The sequence below is a fragment of the Saimiri boliviensis genome, chromosome 15 (genome assembly GCF_048565385.1).
Source record: "Saimiri boliviensis isolate mSaiBol1 chromosome 15, mSaiBol1.pri, whole genome shotgun sequence".
NCBI lineage: Eukaryota > Metazoa > Chordata > Mammalia > Primates > Cebidae > Saimiri > Saimiri boliviensis.
Genome location: NC_133463.1, coordinates 73,873,041 through 73,897,280, shown reverse-complemented (window position 1 = coordinate 73,897,280; position 24,240 = coordinate 73,873,041). Strand labels below are relative to the sequence as shown.

General features: G+C 37.7%; 1 protein-coding gene across 4 annotated transcripts in view; it reads right to left on the bottom strand.

Annotated features, from left to right (window-relative positions):
• The window catches only part of NSMCE2 (NSE2 (MMS21) homolog, SMC5-SMC6 complex SUMO ligase), a 277,542-nt gene that overhangs the window by 172,345 nt on the left and 80,957 nt on the right, over window positions 1-24,240 (bottom strand). For all 4 annotated transcript variants that reach the window (XR_012514171.1, XR_012514172.1, XM_010344246.3 and 1 more), the window contains exon 4: window positions 14,010-14,163. Coding sequence is in view for 2 of the 4 variants with exons in the window: in XM_010344246.3 (XP_010342548.1) it covers window positions 14,010-14,163 (154 nt within the window). In the remaining 2 variants the exon portion in view is untranslated. The remainder of the gene's footprint in view (window positions 1-14,009; window positions 14,164-24,240) is intronic.

Here is a 24,240-nt window from a genome sequence, read left to right as displayed (position 1 = left end):
CGGCAGAAGACTCATCCAGCTAAACCTCATCCAAATGACAAAGCCACATAATTACAAGCCAAATAAATGGTTGTTATTTTAAGCCACTATGTTTTGGGGTGGTTTGTTCCACAATAAAAACTAACAGAGCTGGAAACTCATCACCATTTAATTTAAAACTGGACACATAAATGGTGTCACAATACTAATTTCTATTCCACAGCAGATTTGAACCACAGCCACTGAAACTCATTCTGTTTAATATTTATATTTAAATACCTTAAAAATAAAATTATGATTAAATCACAATTTCTAAATAAAAAGTAATTGCTAGCTTTTGGATGAAATGATTTTTAAAAATATCTATTATCTAATAAATGTGTATACCTCATTTCTTATCCCTTTATGTGCTACGAGAACTTTTTTTAACTAAACAATGTGTTTCCTGCTTATAAAATTCAATAGAAGAAGTCAGGTATGACCTTTACTCTTTAAATATCAATTTCTGGGAGAGGAAAAAGAAGCTATGAAGGAAACTCTTAACAAATACTACCAATGGGGTAGAAGCAGAGAGAAAAAAAAACTGGTGAATTCTATCCCTCTGGCCCCATAATCTTACGAGGTAATGGAACTTAGTTTTTGATTTTTTGAATATGAAAAGTATGAAAAATTTCATATGCATACTGTATGAGTATAAAATGCACACATTCTATACTCATTTTATACTCACACATGCATACATTTTATACTCATACAGGACTCAGAAATGTATGCATCCTTGGTAATAGGAAATTCAACTAAAATAAGAACATGATACTAAGAAGACAAAGTTTCTCCCTTTAATGCTTTTTGGCCCATAAGCCCCTTGGTCCCTCTCCCTGTACTGCCTGCTGGCTCTGCCTCTTCTTCTTCTCCTTAGGCTCTCTCTTCCCCTTAAAGAGCTCATCTGCTCCTAGAACCGTCACCTGGGAGCAACTGAAAAGCCCTTCTCTCCCATTCTCTTAAGCCATAGTCTTACACTCCACTTTTCACTGCCAGCCATTTGTTGAAGATTTATACCAAAACCCAGCACCTTAAATTCAGTATGCTTAATATTCATGAAAGTCACCTTCCCCACCTAAAGACCAGCTCTTCCATGAGACAGTCTACTACTACTTTTTAATGGTATCACCATTTCCCCAGTTACCCAAACTAGAAACCTCACGGCCAACTTCAACTCCTTGTTCTCCTAATTCTACTTTATCTGAAATGTGTTGATAAATCCTGTAGATTCTACTTCTACAACACTTCTCGCATTCACTCTCTTCTTTCCATGGTAGTCAGGTATATCATCAGCACTTGACTAGACCAATGTAACAAGATCTCTTCCCATATCAACTTATCCTACATACCACAACCAGACTTACTTTCTTAGAGTTCAAGTCTAATCAGATGGCTCAGCTAATGAAAAACTTGTAACCCTCCCCATTACTTATTAATGAAACTATCCTATTCAAGGCAACAAGTAACTTCATCAATCAGTCCCAACCTACCCTTGTAATCTTTTCTTCCCTATACATATGATCTGCTCTAACTGGATTACTTGCTGTTCCTCATGTCCTGTGACTTCTGTTCTATTTCTGCTCATGGCTTACAGTATTTCCTTACCTGGTCATGGTGGTCAGAATACATATAAATATTTATACTGCTTTAAAATTTAACAGTATATGATAAAACATTTTCTGAACATCTCATTTTATAGATAATTTTCACAAAGCTCTTGATTGATGCCCAAGTTGCTTGCTGAATATCACAGAGAACTCTCTGTATATAAAGCATTTACATTTTGGACTATCATATTAGAAGTGATTCCCAAAAGCACACTTAACAGGACAATATATTAAAGAGTTTTGGCACACATTTGTATCTTTCAACTTCAACGATTATAATTATCTTAAATTATCACTGTATTGTGAAAGCTTAAATTTGACCATAAGAGTTAGTGCATTTTATTAAGTACAATGCTAGTATTTACAACCTAGAATTCTACCACTTTTTCCTCAACGCTCTGTTCCTTCAGGTCCTCCTCCTTCCCTCCCCTGCTTCAATCTCCAGCCACCAGCTGAGGTGCTTACTAGGTCAATGGTAAACAAAGAGTAACAAAAACAAAGAATTGCTAGCTGCTTCTCGAAGCTTGGTATTTTGAAAACATAAGAAGACACTTTCTACTTTTTGAAGCGGGGTCATGGGGGAACTTATTATTTGAATCCAATGAATCAGTCAAGAGAGAAGGTTCATGTATTTCAGTCTGTGTGTCTGCTGGCAGGCACTGTCACCAAAAGCAGTGGATACAGAACATTTTACTGATGGTTAAGGGACAGTAGAATGCATGCCAAATATTAGATGACTTGAATATCTCAGTTTGGGGTTCCATTTAGTACATTATTTAAATGAAATAATTAAGATATTTCAAAGCTACCATAAAATTTGCCCCAAATCCCTTTTCTTGCCAAGCACATACTAATTTCCCTAATTTTTTTAATTAGATATTCCTCTCCATATGAAAGCTTCTTTAAAGGTCTTGCACTGTAGACATGCACTTGCTCTACCTTAGGGAAGACTCCCTGAAGTCAGTGATGTCTGCATTGAGGCAGAAGGAGGCACCTGTCTTAACCAAGGGAAGAAAAAGAGGGGTGGAATAGTCCATGAAGAGATCAGCAAAAGTGAACATCTAGAGGTGAAGAGAACACGGTACTTTCTAGGAATGGTAAGTGGATCAAAGGGCTAGAGAGAAGAGTGGCGAGAAAGTGAAATAGGAACCTGGAGCCAGAAGGGTCAAAGGGAGCCATGGAAAGCCCATGCCCTGCTTGACTCCTGCCAGCTTCCTATGAGCAAGCATGACCAGATATATACTGTGGAATTGTCACTCTGGTAGAAACTGGCAGGACCAAGTCTACAGCTGGGAGCATGGAGGAGGCTGATAGTAAGATCAGAAGTGGAGCAGCGATAGCAGTGGGGGTAGAAAGAAACAGAGAGGGACTAGTAGGGATTTTTAGGAAGGGGACTAGACTTTTAGGAATGGGTTAGACAGCATATCTTATTGAATGGCATAATTCTTACCCATCGCTGCAGTAGGAATTTCTTGCTTTCGGTAATTGTAAAATAAAACCCTGTGCTCTAAAGCATTAGGAAAATACACATAAACAAGCTACTCCTATATTTTCTTGCCTCCATACCACTATCAAAGATAAGAAGTATGGTCAACTTAATACTTTGCGTAGGGGGAAAAATTAATGCTTCCATATAAAGGAAAGATGGAGGTTGTTAAGGCTGATGATTGGAGGAAGAAATTAAAAGTTCTTGAATCTAATGTTAAGTTTCTTACCTTAGGCAATGGAAGTGAAGTTAAAGTATAGTGTCCCTTAGGGAAAGAGAAAGGAAGTCCCTTTTATAAGGAAGGACCCAATGGTCAAACTGGGTAAGGAAGGTTGTCAGGAACTCTGAGAACACCTCCGGCTAACTGGCAGCCACGCTTTGTTAAGAGTGCAGCTGTTGCTCAAGTCCGCCAAGGTAACCTTCGCAAAAAGGGTCTGGCCCTATCTTTTATTCCCAGGACTACTATGTGTCACAGTGTTTGTCATGAAATATTTGTCCCATGGGGAAAAAAGCTCCCATGAACTAAGTTATAACACCCTTCTATAGTCCTTCATTTATTTCTCAAATATACACTACGCACTGGTTCCGTGACAGGTACTGTTGTAGACACAAGGGATACAGCAGATGAAGGCAGACAAGCACCTGTTCTCACTGCAGTGGCATTCTAACCAAATGTAAATTACATCATAAGGACTAAGGAATCCCACAGGAAAGCCAACTGACTAATACATCTAACCCTGATTACTTTTAAAAATTCTTTTAAAAAGTAATCTTCATCTTTGTTTTAGAGTTATAAAGAAACATATTTCCACCAAAATACTGTAAAGTGAGTTGATGCTAACTGCCAGAATGTAAGCTCCACGAGCACAGAGACTTGAAAATTTTGTTTACTGCCATATTCCCAGCATATTCAACGAACATCTGTTGAATGAATGAATGCTAAGTACAACATGGAGTTTTAAAATCAGGCTCTGAGATACAGGTAAATGAAGTTAGTTTATATACAAAACCAGAACACTAAGTACAATTTAATTCACTAGGTAATCACTAAGTAACATATACGTATGTGCTTATGACTATGCCAAGATATGTTTGTATAGATCCTCCCTTTTAAATAATAAGCTGCATTAGGTCTGGAATTGGTATCAGATTTATATCCTTTAGAGTGCCTAGTAAGCAACTTTTAGTAGATTATTTTCAACCTTCATGGTACATTAGCATTTCCCCGAGAATGTTTAAAAAAAAAAAAAAATGCCTGTGGGCCTACTGCCAGAGTCAAACTAAATTGGAATCACTGAGGTAGAGACTGCACCAACAATGCATTTCCATACAAGTAGCTCTGAATTTCTATATGCAGTTTTTCCCTATATAATTGCTACCATATACATATAAAATTCGATTACAGCTGCTTTATAAAGCCAAATTATAATATTAACATAATACATTTCATCTGACCTCAAAATTTCAGAATGGTTAATGAGCAAACCATGTCTACTTGCTATACATACAATAACACACCACACACGAAGCTGCCAAAATTCTAAAGTTTCTTTCCTAAAAAACATAAACATCTTTTAAAAATTAAGTAGAAACAGAAAGAAATGCTTAATAACTTTGCCTGAAACTTCCAGTATATCTAACAAATATAGCACTTAAATCATTCCAACTTCAGGAATTATAACTTGACAAGATAATTAAGTATAATGTAACGTCATCTCTGGGACACTTAAGACTTGGTCCTCCTATTCCAGATTCAGGCTACTTTCTGAGCATGGATGGTTTCATACTCTCTTAAAATAAGTCACAATGAGAGAAACACCCATAGCTCACAGTTTGTGTTTAAACTTGCAGCTGACTCATTTGTCCCTTGATAACTGAACCTTTCTTTACTAACTTTAATTATAGCTATCTCTCATTCTAAAACTTCCCCTTCCCTTGTGAACGTATTTGCTATCCTTGTGGCCTCCTGACTGTGAGACATTGGGTAAATATGTCACCTCCAAGATTCTTATTATATGGTGTTCAGTCTGCTAAAAACAGAACTCATACTTTTCATGCATTCCTTTCCTGCATGTGGATGTTGTAAAGATTACGTGAGATGATGTATGTGCAAGAGATTACTGTTGTTATGTTTGAAATAAATTTCACGGAATTTGTTCTAAACTTGGGATGCCATAAATATCCTACTCCTCTCTGCCATAACACACCAACTATTCACACCAGAAACATCACTCTTAAGCACTATATTCTAAATAAATTGCCAAAACCATGGGATCTGGAAAAGAAGGACTGCTATGTAATGTCTGGTATCATTCCTACTCCCTAATCTCTAAATGCAAGTGACCAAACAAGATTCTCTCTCAGCTAGATGAAGCTGATTCCTCCAGCATCATCAAAGTACATCAATGCAGTTCTATGATCTAGAAGATCCAAACAGGTGATTCACTCTTCAAGAGTCCTATTAAAAGTCTTTTTTTTTTTTTTTCAATAAATGAATGGTATGCTTGAATTGAGAGAAAGAAAAACACATGAAAGTGTTTTCAAGAGTTGATGTGGTACAGGGTAAAGAACATGGGCTTTGGTGTCACCCAAACCTGGGTATGAATTTCGGCATCAGGATTTTAGGCAAGTTATATTACGTCTCTTTGCTTATTTTCCAATCTATAAAATAGATACAGCCATCTTACAGAGATGAGAAAAATAAATAATAATGCACATGAAGTCTCCAAGTACTATAGCCCACATAGGTAAGCACTCAAACAATGTTGGCTGTTATTCATTAATTCGACAGGCACTCACTGAGTGCATTATACAAAGCTTACCTGTGACCTGTATTGTAACTATCTTCCAAAAGGAAAAACGCAAACCTAAGATGAATGCAAAGTAGATGAGTGTCTTTATTGTAAAACATAAAGGACATGTAGAAAAGTTAATTTCTCACTACAAAATAACTCCTGGACAGCTTAATGACCTGATTAAAACGCCACCATTATGGAATCAATCCTTTAATCTGAATTAATCTTTTTCTTAACTTAATTATTTATTTGGTCCCCCAAATCTCCTAAAAAGTAACAGCTTTACAAAAGAGAAGAAGTAGAGTAGCTATCCTTCTCTCCAATGCTTTCTCTTCATCCCTGGCATCGTCTGTCTTCTGGTTCTACTGTTCACTAGCTCTGTAGTCTTGGGGATGTCACTTTACCTCTCTGAGCCCACTTCATCATTAAGATGGGGATGATACTCTTCAGCTGCAATGACGTAAGTCAAGATTCATGGAAAAGAGAAAATACACAGGGTGGGAGGCACAAAGAAAGCAGAAGGGAGGAAAGAGATACACAGAAAAGACAGACACTGACTCAGAGAGGAGGAAAGAGGAGAGAGGCAAATACTCAATAAAACATTTGTTTAGGGCAGAAATTTCACTCAATGAACATAAGCTCTCAGGCCACGGATACAATCCAGCCTGAAAAAATCCATCTTGGTTGTGACATTTAAGGTTTTCAGCATTTCCCAACAATTAACAGTTACTCAGCGAGTGAATGGCAATGGCTTCATCAACATCTTTAAGGAAAAAATGAAGACCCACTGAGAGTCACAGAGAAGGTGAAACCATAGAAAAGCCAGCAAACTTCATAAACTGGTTTAAATGTTCTAAGCAGTCACACTTAAGTGACTTAAGCCATACTCCATGATATTAAAAACTGTTTATTGCTATATATACTATACATATGTACCAACATATCATTGTAAAGGGTTATATACACAAAATTATATATTTACTTTTGTTGAGCAATTTAAGGTATTTTCAAAGACAATATAAATTTTTAACCTTGTCTGCTAATTTCAGATATCAACCCTACAAATGCTTATTTTTGTCCTCTATTTATTCTCTTCCTTACTGATGATGTATTGAAGGGAAAAGGATTTTTATCATTAGACTGCCTTAACTAGGTTCTGAGCCTCTTTTTCTAGGCAGCTTATCTGATCAATTGAATGAATCTGTTCTATAAATATTAACTGAGCTCCTACTATATGAGAAATAAAAAGAACACAGAGATTAATAAGAAATTATTCCTGCCTTACGCAGTCTTGGGCTTTGGTTCATAGCAGGCCAGTAATTCACATCATTTGTGAAGTGGGATAGACAGTTGTACCTTATGACAAAGCAAGAAATTTGTAGGTTGAATAGTATCAGAACGAAGGCAAGTTGGTCAACTTTTTGCCCAGTTTAAATGCACTCAATATATTTCTAGGCAAAGACAAGTATTTTCCCGGTTGGCACTAGCTTTATTTACTTCTCATCTGTCTCCTTCCAAGTTTCAAGACTCCCACATACCTTTCCGATCACCAGTCTTCCTAGAACCACGCTATTCACCTGCATCTGGATGAGGGGGCTCCCATACCTGGCCCCCCTCACAAACCCCCACCTGCTTTTTCAATAGAACCCAACAGGTTTCTACGATATCCATTCCCAAATGAAGTAAACTGCACATAGTGGCCTTAGTCTGCAGAATCTTGAAAGCAAAACCATCCACTCTTTTGAAGAAATCACAAATTAACAGTAAATTAAACGACCGCTGTCTCTCATTGAAGTGCCTAGTAAGGCACTAAAAATGGTATTATGAGAAGGTAAAATCAAAGGTTACAAACTAAGAGTTTTATCAGAACAGTGTTTCAAAAATCTAGTAACTTAGATTTCTGAGTTTTCTAAAAAAACCCAGAAGATCTGGCAACGCTGGGTCCACACCCACTCACAGCAACAATAGGCTGGCAGGGGTGACAGGTGTCTTCTTTCAGTAGCACAGAAGCTCTCAAGCACATGATGGTTTTCCTGAGGACTCTTGTGACCCTCAGGGACCTGTGCTACGGTAATACTACACTGTGCCTAGGTCTCATGCTGGAGTTCAAGGAATACAGCAGTAAGCAAAACATAAAAACTCTAACCCTTGTGCAACTATACTGTGGTTTTGAATAGATGGGGAATGAGATGGAAAAGCCACCAACTAAAAATAGTAAAGTGAAGGTGTTCTAACATTCCTGAGAAGGAACTCCCTACTCAATGGTATCTTTGAGGGAATCCTTTTGTAAAGTGAATGTCGCCTCCCTCTTATCAGTTTTTAGATCTAGATTAGTGTGCTTAAAGTGAATCCATATTAATTGCTAGATTACAGTGTCAATTCCTATGTCTCTATATGTCTGATACAAATATCACTGTCACTCAAAATGATTTATAAGCTTCACTCATAGACACAATTATCTCCATACCATATATTCTATATATAACAGTGACCCGAATATACTGTCTGATTTTGTCTAAATTTGTGGTGAAGCTTTTCAGATTAGCATTTTTTCATTAAAAGATATGTTCTCCTTTATGCTTAGAATTTAAATTTACTAACAAAATTATATTGCACATTAAATTAATACAAAAAATTTCAGATTCATAGTCAATTCTATTTTTGACCATAAGGCAATGCCCTTATATTTGAAAAGTTTCTAAATCTCAGTCTTAAGACACTTTCCAAATATAAGGGCTTTGTCAACTGCCCTCGATTTCTGCCTTTGCTGATGTACACTAAAATCTACAATGCCCGCTAGTTATGTAACAGGTAAATGAATAAAAGATGCCAGAAAGATTGCTTGATGACTCGAAAAAGTGTCTATACAGAGGAGTTCCCACATTCTAATTAAGTTCTCCTGATGTTAAAATTGCAAGAAACCGTGAGCTGTAATAGTGAAGACACTTTAAGGCAAGGAGAACAGAAAATTATCCATATTGTTTAGCTAAATTAAAATTATTTCATCCAAGAAAGTCTGGTTATGTCTGCCTTAAACCAAATCATATTGTTTCATTTCACAACTTGGGTTAGCAAGAATATGATTACTGTTTAAGAAATTCTTCTCTGTGAAATTGTTCCCTAACTCAGTTATCACCACCATCACTATCCTAGGCCTCTTGTTTAGAAGTATAGATGTTATCTTCAATCAAAAAAATGTATGACTCCAGGAATTAGAAGTATCTAAAATGGGTGGTATCTGAAGGGAGATCAGGCTATTAAGTGACTAAAATCCAGGTCTTCTGGCTGCTAAGCCATATTCTTTACATTATGCTGTACTAGCTCTTCCACAATAACTTAAATCTAAGGCTTTTAAAACTAGCAGAGTCCGTATCTCATTTAATCTTGGTAATGACCCTGAGATGTAAGCTGAGGCAGACGTAATTATTTCTAACATACAGGACACTGGGTACCTAAAGGACAAAATTCTTTGTTCAAAGATGTTATATCTAATGCCTAGTAATATCTATAAGACATAACTATTGGGAAAATTATTGTGTATAACTGAAATATACTACATTTAGAGTAATGATATCTTTAAATGAGTGTAGTGTATCTATTAGGTTTGTATTCTGGGAATGGTAAATACTAGACATCTGTACTGCCCTCTCCTTTCCCACTGCTATCTTTTAGCATATTCTTTCCTACCAGAGCTGAACTCAGCCTCAGAATCTTTCTGAACTTACTGCTTCAGAGAGCCCCTATCAGCTGACTGGTACGGTATTCCTGTTTTGACTCTCCTCACTTAGGTCCACATTGTATAACATTTGTTTCTGATGTTTTTCTTTGCTATTTGTTATTAATGGTTCTCTATTATATCATGTTTGTATACACTGTCTTCTCCATGTACAGATTCCTGCTTTTTGCTTTTTATTTATTTCAGAGCCTCAACTGTAGTAATTCATACACAGTGAATCCTCCAAGTATTCTGAATATACCTGAGACAAATGGATGGTATTTAGGGATAAATCTAAAATTAAAAAAACAAAAACTGCCATTATTTCCCAATATAATTTAGATCAAGGGTCAGTAGACGTTTACTGTAAAAAGTCAGATAATAAATACAATAAGCTTTGCTAACCAGATGGTCTGACACACCCACTCAACCCCGCCATGACACTGTGATAGTACCCACAGAAAATATGTCAACAGGTGAGTATGCCTGTGTTCCAATGAAACTATTTATGGACACTGAAACAGAATTTTCATGTCACCAAATATTATTCCTCTTTTGATTTTTTTCTTCCAACAATTAAAAAATATAAAAACAATTGTTAGCTTGCAGGCCATAGAAAATTAGGAGGCAGGCTGAATTTGGTCCATGGCCCAGTTTGCCAACCCCTGGCCTAGATCTAGAATTGTCAAAGTGAGAGCTTCTGGTGGTCTGCAAGATCTTTTCAGCAAGTTCAATGACCAATGTGTGAGACAAGATTTTCTTTGTGTACATCAACAAAATAGATACAAATATGAGGATCTAGCTGCCTTCTATTAAACAAGCCAGAAATTGAAGAGACTGGCAAAAAATGTAAACAATGCCACTCTTCTCAATAATTTTTCTTTTATGTTTGTAAAATATAAAGTGGTATTTCATATCAGATACTGTTTATGTTAACATGTAATAATAGGCTTATTTTTAATATGTTAATACTTTTAAAATTCTTCAGTTTTGATTTCTAATATGATAAATGTCAACTGATATAACCAGTAAACAAAAGCTCTTTGGGGGCTCTCAGTAAATTTTAAGAACGTGACCACACATGGTGGCTCATGCCTGTAATCCCAGCACTTTGGGAGGTCGAGGTGGGGGGATCACCTGAGGTCAGGAGTTCAAGACCAGCTTGGCCAACACAGTGAAACCCCATCTGTACTAAAAACACAAAAATTAGCTGGGTGTGGGGCGTGCACCTGCAATCCCAGCTACTTGGGAGGCTGACTGAGGCAGGATAACTGCTTGAACCTGGGAGGTGGAGGGTTGCAGTGAGCCAGGATTGCACCACTGCACTCCAGCTTGGGCAACAGAGTGGGACTCTGTCTCAAAAAAAAAAAAAAACAAAAAAACAAAAAAACAAAAAAAACCAAAAAAAACAATTTTAGAATGTAAAGGGAGCATAAGACCAAAAAGTGTGAGAACCAGCTGCTGAGCCACAGCTAGATTAACTTACAGCTGGTGCACTGCCAGCAGGGTGTACCTAGGCCTGCCCATGAGACAAAACCACTTGGGAGACAACTTCATTGCATTTCCATCTTGGCCTTTCCACACCTAAAAGATTTCTGGCATTTCTCTGATTAGTTCCTGATTGGTCAAATGTAATCCCATGCATTTATGTTCTTACATAATAAAATTAGTGAAAACATGGTGGTTATTTTCATAAAAGAACCCTTTGGATCCATGTAGATCATAAAAGCACTTTCGCCTTTACTCTGTCAAAACAGGCAATTATAAGCAAGTCTCTCTCCCTGACCTCTATTTTCTAATCTTTAAAAACAAAAAAATTATTATTGCTATTCCCTGCCGCCAGCACATATCTCAAAATAGATTCATTAGCTCATTTATATATCATTGTGTACCTTTGACCTGGCTACACAAATATTGTGGGAGCCTGGTCCTAATTTAACACCGCACAGTAGTGTTAAACCTAAAGAAAGAAAATCCACTAGACACAATACAAGTTCAATTAACAGTGCTAATAATGTTGCACTAAAATTACATTTTGCAAGTAAGGCATACAGATCTTAGAGTATTTTTAAAAGTATTAATATTTTGCTTGTTCCGTCATTTGAAATCTATAAACTTTTTAAAATAAAATTCTAGGGGAAATTTTTATTTTAATTATTTTAGGGGAAAGTTATTTTAATTCCAGTGTTACAATATACAGGGAAACCTTATATAAGGAAGTATTTCTTTCAATATAAATACACACAAGCTTTGACTGTCTATACAAATAATGTGTACTGGTAGCCTGAGGAAACATTTTCTTCCCCCCACCCCCATTTTAGAGAGATTTAAGAAATAATAGCCACGATTTCAACATGTATCATTTCGTTGAACTATATGTTTTTAATTAGAAAGTGTTTCTCCATGAGTATATGATTCTAAAATTGTTCATCATTTACCTTATGGAATAATAACTTTGTGAACAATAACAAAAGAAGAAAATTTATATTTTTGAATATTTGTCCTTCAACCAGTATTGTAAAATTTCTTAAAAATCACAAATTATGATTGGATGCTAAGTCTGCCACAATTTATGAATACTGGCTCCAAACAGTCAAATAAAATACATTTGGCTACTTAGACGAACACCAAAACTGAAATTCACTAGCACCTTTTTTTTTTTTAAGATTGAAAAATTGCTATTTATTTGACAGAAAACTTTTGCATTTAATAAATATAAATAACTGATACATACGTTAGTTCAAAATATTTTCACTAAGCACCATACAGAATAGTTCCTAGTCCTTTCACTGAGAACACCTTTGAAAAAATGCCTAAAACAATCAGTTTACTTAGGTTTTAAATCAAGAAATCTAAAACTGCCAATCAGTTTCTAACTACCATGAGATGACCAGGTAAACAACCTAGAGGTCATATAATGTAAGCTTTTAAAAGCTGTGTTTAACCTATACATCCCAAACAAGGGAATTTGTTGGCCTCAGGCCACAGGTCCATGTGCCAGATACTACACACACACACACACACACACGCACACATCTCTGAGTAATAAGGACCACAGATAACAGATAAAGACTATATGGCCCATGTATATTTAAGGGGAATAATGTCTAATTCTCATGGCTGTACAATTAATTCACTAGCATATTTACGATCAGAAAGCCACCGGCAAATTATTATCTCTTTCGGGTATTATCAATCATTTGAGGGAATAGTGAAAAGTACATTAGAAGTATGTTGGGAGCTGTGATATTCAAAAAAGAACAAAAAATAGACTTAAAATATGGGGAAAATGCTTACTGGTTAAATCTACAGTAAAAACAAAAGTCTCATCATGATTGCAAAACGTTCCAAATTGTGAAACTTAAGTTATTTGTACAATAGACAAAAGTGAAGCAGCTTCCTCAGTCATTTTTTGAGATCTCAGCATCAATTTAAAGAAAATGCTTATATTTAAAAGAAAGCCTATTTCAAAATACGAATCCCTACATTAAGCACATATAGGGACATGAAGTAAATTTACGTCTCCTATCATACAACATTCCTGCTCGGTGTGTAAATGAAGTCAGAAAAGGGAAAAGGCTGCTTGCTTCACTATTCAATTCTTTAAGAAATACAAGAGTCTCAATCCTAAAAGAAGCAAAGACTATAGGATGAAAAAATCAACTTACATAAAATTGGTATGTGGACCACATGGAAGAACAAGAAAAGAACGGGCATATGTACTTTACTGTGCAGAAAAGATAATATTATTTCTGGTAAATATTCTTTACAAATTTTTTTATATACCAAAAAATTCAGTTCCTGCTCCAATTTTTAAGTCAAATTATGTCCACTAAAAACCCTGAATGTGATAGTTTATTTAGAAGGCAACAAATTATAAAATCACATGGAATTTACACTACTACAATGCTAAAGTGGATCAAGGAGATTTTGGTCCATAGTTGAGAAGATAAAAGTGGTCTTCTGAGAAAACACAGCTAATATTACTCCAAAGCAGCACAACCAGAATCAAAGTATGGTTATTTTAAAGCTTGGCACAGCAGTTTAAAACTTGAAAACTACCACTGTTATTTAAATAAAATAGTTTTCAGTTTTATTTTGTTTTCCCAATTCCCTTCCCCAGCAATGGGACAAATACATAAACCTAGCTGCTGGGAAATTTTCAAGAGCACTCTGTGGAAACTGTTGGCTTTCAGGAATGAACGGGCTATTTTGAACCAAAAATTAGACGAAATACAGAATTGCAACAACACTAAAAAGCAACTTAGAAAGAGGATCAAGCCAAGCAGATAAGCGAACTTTATAAAATCAGTTTTCTGGGGCTGTTCATCAAGTTAGTTCCCTAATTTCAAAAAGCCGAACCAAAGCAAAGCATGTTGACTTACATTGCTTCTTTAGTTCTTTCAGCTGTTGTTTAAACTGTACAAATTTTTCATTATTTTGAAAGTCTGCATCAGAATTCTTGTTCTGTAAGGCCAAAAATTTCTTCTCCACCAATAATTTTAAATTTGGTATTTTTTCTGGGCGTTCTTCTTTTACCTAAGGGAGACAACAAAATTACCTGAGTTAAATGCTAACAATAACAGTGTTAACAAAGTTTTACAACATTGTTTTTATCTTAGATAATTCAAAGCAAAAGATAGTGAGGTTGAAAACAATCTCTTGAACAAAGCACCGAAGAGGTTGGGACATGTTCTAGGACAGACTGCTGGCAAATACTGAAGGGAATCATTCATGTCAACTTGCCAACTACTCATTCTATTTTTGCTTCCTTAAGCTGGTGGCCCTTCAATGATCCTACTAACTTGTTTTTGTTTTTGCTTTGTCTTTGAGATGGAGTACTGCTTTTGTTGCTCAAGCTGGAGTGCAATGGTATGATCTTGGTTCCCTGCAACCTCCACCTCTGAGTTCAAACTATTCTCCTGCCCCAGCCTCCCGAATAGCTGGGATTACAGGTACGCACCACCACACCCAGCTATTTTGTATTTTTATAGAAATGGGGTTTCACCATGTTGACCAGGCTGGTCTTGAACTCCTGACCTCAGGTGATGCCTGCCTCAGCCTTCCAAAGTACTGGGATTATAGGCATGAGCTACTGTACCCGGCCTGATCCTACTAACTTGTGGTCTTCTGGTAACTACCAGGGAAAATCACAAATGTGGCAACTTCACCAGACCTGAGCATCAGCACCCAGGTCTGCTGAGTCCTCTCTCACACTCACCAGTGGTTATTCCATCCTTCATGCTCAACAATCCTTTTTTTTTGGCCCTCCACCCAAGCAGGTGGGAGTCACTTCTACTTTGCAAAAGTGGCTAGGGCTTTAATCTTGACTTTCCCTAATGTCCTGCCATGCCAAGAAATTAAGTGCCCTCTGGTTCTGTTCAAGGTTAAATTCTCAACTCATGTTCTTCTCCACCCTCAAAATTATATAATTATTTCTTAATATTATAAATTTTCAAATATGCAGAAAAGTTGAAGTATATTGTGAAGACTCATTCATCTACTTCCTAGATGTCACGATTAACATTTTGCTGTGTATGTTATCACATATCTATCCATCTATCTCTCTATCCATTCTCAACCCTATTCTTAATTACATCTTCTTCATCTCCTTTACAATGAACTTTCCTCTCTACAGTCTCTTTTCCCAAGAACCTTTACAGAGGCTCTTCACACCCATATTTTAAAACACACAGCCTCTTATCATCCTGGCTCCCTGCCCCCAGTTATTTTCTGTTCATATCCCACCTCCTTGGGGGAAAAAGGAGCCACCCTTTCCACTTTCTCATCCTCCAGCTTTAGCCATTATAGTCAAGCTGCTCCCCACCACTACGCTGCAGCTGCTCCACATCAGGCCTTCATAATTGCTCCCTTTCATCACTGGCCCTTTCCTGATGTTCCTGCTGCCAAGCAAAACTCACCAACCTCTCTATTGTGCCCTCATACACTTAAGACAGACCTCTACCACCATGCCAGGAATATTTGATTGCTTATTTTTATGCCTCTTTCTCCTAACAAAGTGTAAACTCCTTGAAAGATGTCTGATTTATCAGAGTATTACCAGTGCCCAGCACAAAATAGGGAGTACTCAACATGTATTTCAAATCAGTTAATCTTATTAGTTCCAAATATACTTACACACTAAAAGCCACAATTTACTGGCTGCCACTGTTATTAGAATACAGTACAATTTCTAGGCTGGAAGACAGAATAGAGATAATCTAATCTTAATCTCCTCCCCCCAGTTTCACAAATAAATAAAATGATTTAGAAAGAAGTCAAATGACTTATCTTCTATATCCTACTAGTCAGATGTAATGCAAAGATTACAAGTTAGATACAGAAAATTCCCGATTTTGGTTAAAGTCAGTGGAATATATTTCTAATCTCTCTGAATCTGAGTTATCAATGCATATGAAGTCAAAAGATTATCTGCAAAGTATCTGCTTTGATAACCTTTTGTCATAGAGGAAAAAAATATAATCTTCTTTTGCTTATTTGCTATGTATTTTGATTACTAAATAGAAAATGAGAATTAAGCATGAAACCAAAATGTCTAAAATTTATATTTATAGTAGCGTGTAGGAACTGCCTGCCTTCTTGTATTGCTAACCCCCAAGTGCTGGATTCACCATTAAAGAGAGTTGTAGAAACATGGAGACGCTTTAATGACAAGTGCTATATGTAATTAAGGATTTAACAGAAGTTCTGTAAGGCTAAAGAATAAAACTCAATTTGGAAAAGAGAAGACAGAAAGCCAATTTAATTATGTCTAGTATCTCAAGAATAAGAGCTACTGGCCAGGCACACTGGCTCATACCTGTAATCCAAGGACTTGGGAGGCCCAGGCAGGTGGATCACGAGGTGAAGAGAGCAAGACCATTCTGGCCAATATGCTAAAACCCCATTTCTACTAAAAACTCAAAAATTAGCTGGGCATGGTGGCATGTGCCTTTAGTCCCAGCTACTCGGGAGGCTGAGGAGGGAGAATCGCTTGAAGAGGTGGAGGTTGCAGCAAGTCAAGACTGCACCACTGCACTCCAGCCTGCTTGGCAGCAGAGCAAGACTCTGTCTCAAAAAAAAAAAAAAAAAAGAGCTATTATACACACGACTAACTATCCTCTACCTCTAAATAACAGAACAAGATGCAAGAAGTTCAAAATCATAGCATGAAGAATTGAGAGTAGACTGAGAAAATAAATTGCTGGTTCTTAGAAAGGATTATAGGCTCTCTTTCTGGATTTATGCAATAAAATGGACTCACATCCACCTAAGATATTAACGATAGCATTATAGGAAGGAATTCAGGTGAGCCTTGTCAAGGTGTAATCTGTCTGAAATTATTTTGGAATCTGGGATGATCTAAGTAGATATGTAAAATCTGAGTATTGGTTTCCAACAGAGTCTCTAACACAGTCAACCTACTTAAATCCCGCAGTTCCACTACAACCACTGCTGAGGAGGTGAAGGCTGAGTAGGGGGTTTGGGCAGTCAGGATGGAGGCGAGAGGCATTTTGAGGTCTGACAACATGACAACCTGAAATATGACTAGGAAAAGCTGAATACACCACATTTTTAGTGATTCACTGTATTTTTCCCCCAAAACCAGAACTTTAGAAAACAGCTGTTTCTTGAAACAGCAGTTTAGAAAAGTACACATAAATTCACTGCTGCAAATGTCTTCTCTGCAGGTTTGATGCTACAGTCTGCAGGGCTATTCATTGCAAAGAGATCTTACTGTATTCTAGCTATCAAAATGAAATTTAAAAAAATTCAACTCACTATTTAAATCAGTAAAATAAATGGGCACTATTTTTTTTTAATGATTTCTTGCTTTGTTTGAATATATAAGAGAAACAGATTATTGAGAGGAAAAAATTGAATGGCTTATCATATAGTATGAAAAAGATGAAGATGGCTCTCTTTTCCTAAGAGAATTTTTTATGTTTATTTTTATTTTTTAAATTAAAGAGACAGGATCGGGTTCTGGGTCATCTGGATTGGAGTACAGTATTGCAATCATAGTTCACTGTAACCTTGAACTTCCTTGGACAAATTTCAAATACCTCAAAGAAGTGTGAGATGAAAGGAGAGGATCTATTAGATTAGGTCCATCCTTTTCCCAAGAATAGTCTCCCCAGATATAGGACTTAGAATCTCAGTGAATTAAAAGATACCAGGTCTATTAATTTACTAGGACTGCAATAACAAAGTACCACAGACTAGGTGGCTTAAACAACAGAAATATCTTTTGTCACAGTTCTGGAATCAAGAAGTCCAAGATCAAGGCGTCAGCAGGGTTGGGTCCTACTGAGGTGTCTCTCTTTGGTTGGTAGGTGGTATCTTTCTCTGTGTCATCACATGGCCTTCCCTCTACACAGGTCTGTGTCCAAATTTCCTCTCACAAACACATCAGTCATATTGGATGAAGGCCCACTTACTGACCTCATTTTAACTTCATGATTTCTTTAAAGACCCGATTTCCAAATTCTGAGGTCCTAGGGGTTAGGACATCAACATACGTATTTTGGAGAAACACAGTATACTGGATTAATGTTTCTACCATTATAATTTAAAAGTGAGAGAAGCTACTGAGAAGTAAATGGCAGGTACCATACTTAACATGATAAAAATTTACAACTGCCCTTTGAAGACAAAAGGTCAGATTTTTCTGTGCCACCCACTTATCCACTATTCTGTGAGTGCACTCTATGTGCTAAGCACTGTAGCTAAAACGAGAGAGGACCAGAAAAGTCGATCAGGGGCAGAGGGTGAACAGCCCTGGAAGCCAGGTTATAGAACTGAGACCGGATCCAATAGGCAGCGAGAAAGACACTACAAGATCTTTGCATTGTGGAGTAGTAAAGTGACAATGAGAATTTACAAAAAAAAAAAAAAAAGATTACTATCGTTAATGCCTGGAGGACACACAACCGACAGGAAGGGAGAGGGCAGTGGCTGCCACATGTTAACTAATGGGAGAGGTGCTGACAGCTGGGTCAGACCTCCATGCTGTTTTTGAAGCAGAATCGCCCACTCTTGTTGTGAGAATAAAATAAGGGAGTAATGATGCCTCCAAGATATTTAATGTGGACATCTAGTTAGATGCCATTGTCTTGAGGAAAACAGCAGAAATCACTGAATCTGTAAGACATCGAAGTGAAGGTACCTAGTATGCAGCTAGAAACATTTAGAACAGGCGCCCCCAAACTTTTTACACAGGGGGCCAGTTCACTGTCCCTCAGACCGTTGGAGGGCCACCACATACTGTGCTCCTCTCGCTGACCACCAATGAAAGAGGTGCCCCTTCCTGAAGTGTGGCGGGGGGGCTGGATAAATGGCCTCAGGGGGCTGCATGCGGCCAGGGGGCCGTAGTTTGGGGGATACCTGATTTAGAATGAAGGCATGGGTAGGAAAAGAAGAGAGATGCAAAAGGAACTCTGCAAAACTGAAGAAGAAAACCGGCAGTGAGGAATGCAACAGAAGAAAGGAAAGAGAACATTTCCATTAGAGAAGTGCTTGTCCTATGGGAAAAATGATGCAAGTGAGCTTAAGTAAGAAAAGGGCTAATCCTTAAACCCACTGGATTTAATTACAAGGCATTCTGCACAGAGCGCTGGAACTACTGCTCCATGAAGCTTCTCTCAGCCAAGGGTTATGTCCCCGGTGTCTGGCATGCTGCCTGTTGCACAGTGGATGCTCAGAGGATGAGGGTGAATGAGTGAATTAGGAAGGCTAAATTATACTGCGTTGATATGAGAAAAGGGGTTAACAGAGTTCTGTGTGAACTAATGAATAAAGTTTGGTGGCAAAGGAAGAACAGGATAAGAAGCAGATCATGGGAATGAGAGCGCTAGAGAGACTTGTTTATTTGTACACAGGAATAGGAGTTAGAAGTTGTTATGATGGAGGAGAAAAAAACTTGGAGCTCAGGATCAGACTGATCTGAATCCATTCTGGGTATGGATCTTGAGACAATCCCCTGGGTCTTGAACTTTACTCATCTCTTAATTAGGAATCAGAAACACCCATTTCAGTGCTACAAAGATTTAAATAAATCACACCTGTGTTGAATTCTGGCCCATAGTAAATGACCAAAAACTTTTATTCTTTTCCTTCTAAGTTCAGCAAAGAAACTTCAACATAGCCGAAGAGACTTCAACATAGCTGTGGGCTGTGGAGGAGCTGATAAAGAAACCTAGCATAAAAAAACTATTAAGAGAAAGCAAGTAACAAATTTCATTTGAAAAAACCATTCCAGTCCTAGGGCAGAAAACAGAGAAGTCTGCAACCAGCTGGGAAAGCCCATTGGTAGTCCTTACAGGTGTCAGAAATGCCCGTGGGGCTAGACAAGCAAGGATAGAAGGAAACTCACGATAAGTGCAGCTAATAGGAAGTGGTGAGGACTGTGCTGAAGTAGATGATTCAAGCCCCAGGTAAGGGGAAAGCTGTTACTCAGCTGCTGATGCCTGCTGCCAGGTGAGAAGGCAAGCCCAGGCCTTCCCAGGACAGTTAGAAATCAGGATTTTTATGAGACATTTTTCTGTTTTTTAAGTGAATGTATAGTTTTGCTGTGAGGTAAATAAATGAAGCAATAAAGCACTCACCTGTCTGATGCAGAAAAGATTCAATAACGAGTAGCTGGTAGTATTGTTGTTACTATTATCATTTCATATATATGTATGTGTGTGTGTGTGTGTGTGTGTGTGTGTGTGTGTATTGCCAATGTTGCTGAATATACAGGTCTGTAGCTCATCAAGACTGACATAAAAACAGTCACATGGAGCAACCAGGATACGGAGTTATTTATTTATTTATTTATTTTGAGATGGAGTCTTACTTTGTCACCCAGGCTGGAATGCAATGGCTCCATCTTGGCTCACTGCAACCTCCGCCTCCTGAGTTCAAGTGATTCTCCTGCCTCAGCCTCCCGAGTAGCTGGGACTACAGGTGCGTGCCACCATGCCTAGCTAATCTTTTTTTTTTTTTTTTCCAGTAGAGATGCGGTTTCACTGTTTGCCAGGATGGTCTCAATCTCCTGACCTTGTGATCTGCCCCCCTTGGCCTCCCAAAGTGCTGGGATTACAGGCCTGAGCCACCTCGTCTGGCAGTGTATGGATTTTAATGGAAACCATTGAAATAAATGAATAAATAGACTGAATAAATAGAAACAAAAGAAAGGATCGAGACCAAACTATGGAGGATATCACATTTTAAGGGCAGCTAAAAGAGTTTAAAAAGAAAAAGTACAAGGGTTAAGAAACAACCAAAAGAAAACATCCACAAAGTTTAGGAAGGAATTTCAAGATCTGTCAAATGCTGTAGAGAAGTCAGGCTATTTTAAATAAGAAGTGAAAAGTGTGCATTAGACTTTTGAGTCACTAGAGACTCTAGCAAGAGCAGACATATGCACAAAGGCTGACTCCAAATATCCAGGTCTTTGTTTAATGAATTGCTTCAAAAAGAAGGAAACAGTCACAGGGAGAAACACACAAATCCCCTGAAATTCCACAAACTCTTCAATGAATTGCCCAGTTTAGCTCAAAATCACCTGTGAATACTTAGCTACATGTAATTAGAACCCAACACCTCTGTGACTGCAACATTTCTCTATCTCAGCAAAGAGAAAGTAATCAATGAGCTGACTGTTAGCAACTAAGTCAGGCCTCCAAATGGCTCTGTCCCTATAAACAGAGGCTTGTTGTTTAAGGAAAACAGATAATGGGTAGAAACAAAAAGCAGAACTCAGTCCTCATCCAGGCTGAAACTACATGGTATTTTCGCCGTATTTTAACACAAATATTAAATGTATTTATATGATAATATAACTCATTTCTTTCAAACAATATTGTATGCATATGTAATTACTTAAAGTGTGTCATTTTATTGCCACAGGGCAAAGTCAAAGTCTCCACCTCTTCCAATTATCAGTATGGCCTTATTGCCATCGTTTCACTGGGGGTGGGAGGGATGTTGATCACAGGAGCTAAGGATATTAATGAGCTGAGTCATTTACACACTTTTTGAATTATGTGAGAATCTAGTATAAAATTAGTCATTCCTGTAACTGAACCAAGACCCAGATAGATTTATTTTCTCCAAAACATCCATTGTTAGATGTCTGCCTCCCAAAATAACACATGCCCAGTGATTTTACATTTTGGAAATGACACGGCCTTCAGAAGTTTATTACAGGCACATACTAGTGATAAGCTATTTGCTTTATGTTCTGCTTAGTATAAGCCTTCCAACTTTTTATTCCAACTTTTAATTCATAGTGATCTAAAGTTATGGAACTGCTCTCATGCTGGAAATCCTGAGGGAATTGCCTCAATTGGTCCTAGAACATTCATTCAACAAATCATTACTGAGTTTCAGTTAGGTGCCAGACATTATGCTAAGCACCAAGACATTTATGGAAGTTGGCCCACACTTAATGACACACCACCAACCTAACTGGTCATGCACAGGGTAAATTTATACAGGCCAACACTGTCTCCACCTTTATATAGCAAAAAAAAACTTGGTAAAGTTTTTATTAAAAGGCATACCCAAGCTGAGAATCATCATGTTTTCACTGGGTATAACCTAATGGTGTGTACATATGGACATACTGTATTTTCTAGAGTTTAGTATATTGCCTCTGCCCTATTTAAAAATTACACACACTAATGATAACCAGCATGGATTATACCCCTTCATCTCATGCCAGTTTCTGTTGCCAATTATACAACCTACACTGAAATCTATTGGACCAAATTATCTGTAGCTGAGTGTGTTTCCTAGTGCCATTATTTAGCATGGGTTTGACTTTTGGCAAAACACTTAAGCAAGAATACTTCCTCGTTGAGCGTTATGACACATCAAGTGGACTTTAGGAGTTTGCCAAGGTGTTGTAACACACTATTATTAAGTAGCAGCCAACCAAACATGGAAACACCTTTCCTCCTTCAAGCCTTTTGGGAAAAGTATGAAAATGAGTAAGGTTAAACATGGGTAAGAGTGCTATTTGTCTAGTTCTAATGGACCAGTCTCATTAGACAGTTGTCTAACAGATGGAAGCCAAATGAGGCAACCCGCCATCCATGTGCATCTGTTACTAAACATTTCTGCTGTTAAAAATTACTCCAATACATTTCTCATGGCACCATGCCCACTATAAGATGATGACCAACCGGAATGATTTATTTATACGGAATACAGCATTAGGATCCCCATACTGGTGGAAAAGAAACTGAACTGATTTTACATCTCTGGGTTTTTCATATTGTTTTGGCAGAATTCTAGAAACATGTATTATTTATTTCTCCATTTATTCATTCAGTAAATATTTGCTGAATGTCTACCACACGTGGGAACCATGCTAGGCCTTGGAGATGTTATAATAAACAGACTAAAGTGGTCCCCATTGTCCTCAGCGGCTTTTGGATCTAGTGGGGGAAACAACTATTATTCAAATAATCAAGCAGGCTATCACAAACTATGAAAAGTGTTGGGAAGGAAACATATGGAGTGCTGTGAGAGCACATAGCAGCAACATAACTATTCAGAATACCATTTCACAGACGATTTTTTTTAACAGTGCTCAGTTTAAACACAGGTCATACTGAGGGCAAGGTGAGAAGAGGATTATTATTGCTGTTGTAACAAACACTTTTCACTTGCACAGCACCTTTCGTCTGACTGGTTCAAAGCCTTTAATACATAAAAATACCATCATCCCAATTTCACAGATACGAGGAACAGGCAGCTTGCAGTAGTTAAGCGTCTTGCTCAAGGTCATAGTGAGTCAGTGTCCGCCAGTTTCAACTCATTCAAACCCCCGTTCACCTTAAATGTCTTGCTTTGCTTGTGCCTCCAAGTAACAACTTAGAATGGACTTAATTTGATGAAAACACACATGATTTCAGACATACGTCCTAACTTTTAGGGGCCACATTTCGGTCTTTCTACGAAAAGGCACATATTCTGAATATGAAACTGCCTTTCCTGCGCACCACACCTCTGCCATCCACAGAATGACCCAATGTCTCATTCATCGCCACAGTATCTCACTCAAGATTGAACAGCAAACGAGTACAACAATGGAATGATGCTAATGGGATTTGCTGTTCTTACCACATACCCCATCATCTACAAGATCATCTTTCAGAATGCTGAAATCATCTTCTGAAGATTCAGTTCCAAATGAAATTAGATAGGGTGGTGTCTCCCAAGATGCTCAGAATCAGTGAATAATACATAACATTGTTTCTCCCCCAGCCGTAACACAGGACCCAATAACCAAGGGGCAGAAGCAGAATTAGTTACACATCTCCCCGTCATCACACCTAATGATCAACTTGCAATTCCCCCTCACTGTGACTCTGGTTCTGCTGGTTTAAAAGTCTCAGCACCCAAGCAAAGAATGATTTCACCAAGGGACTCAACAATGCTTCCACTGATTTGGAAGCTTAAACTGCAACCTAGCAATTCTGAACTCCTCACGACACAGAACAGAGACAAAAAGGAAGGCGACAGAATTGGTTGTGTTAATGAATCTTGATTATCAAGGGTAAAGAAGATTGCTGCAACAGAATGAGACAAGGGAGGTGTGTGTCTGAAACCTGGAATACC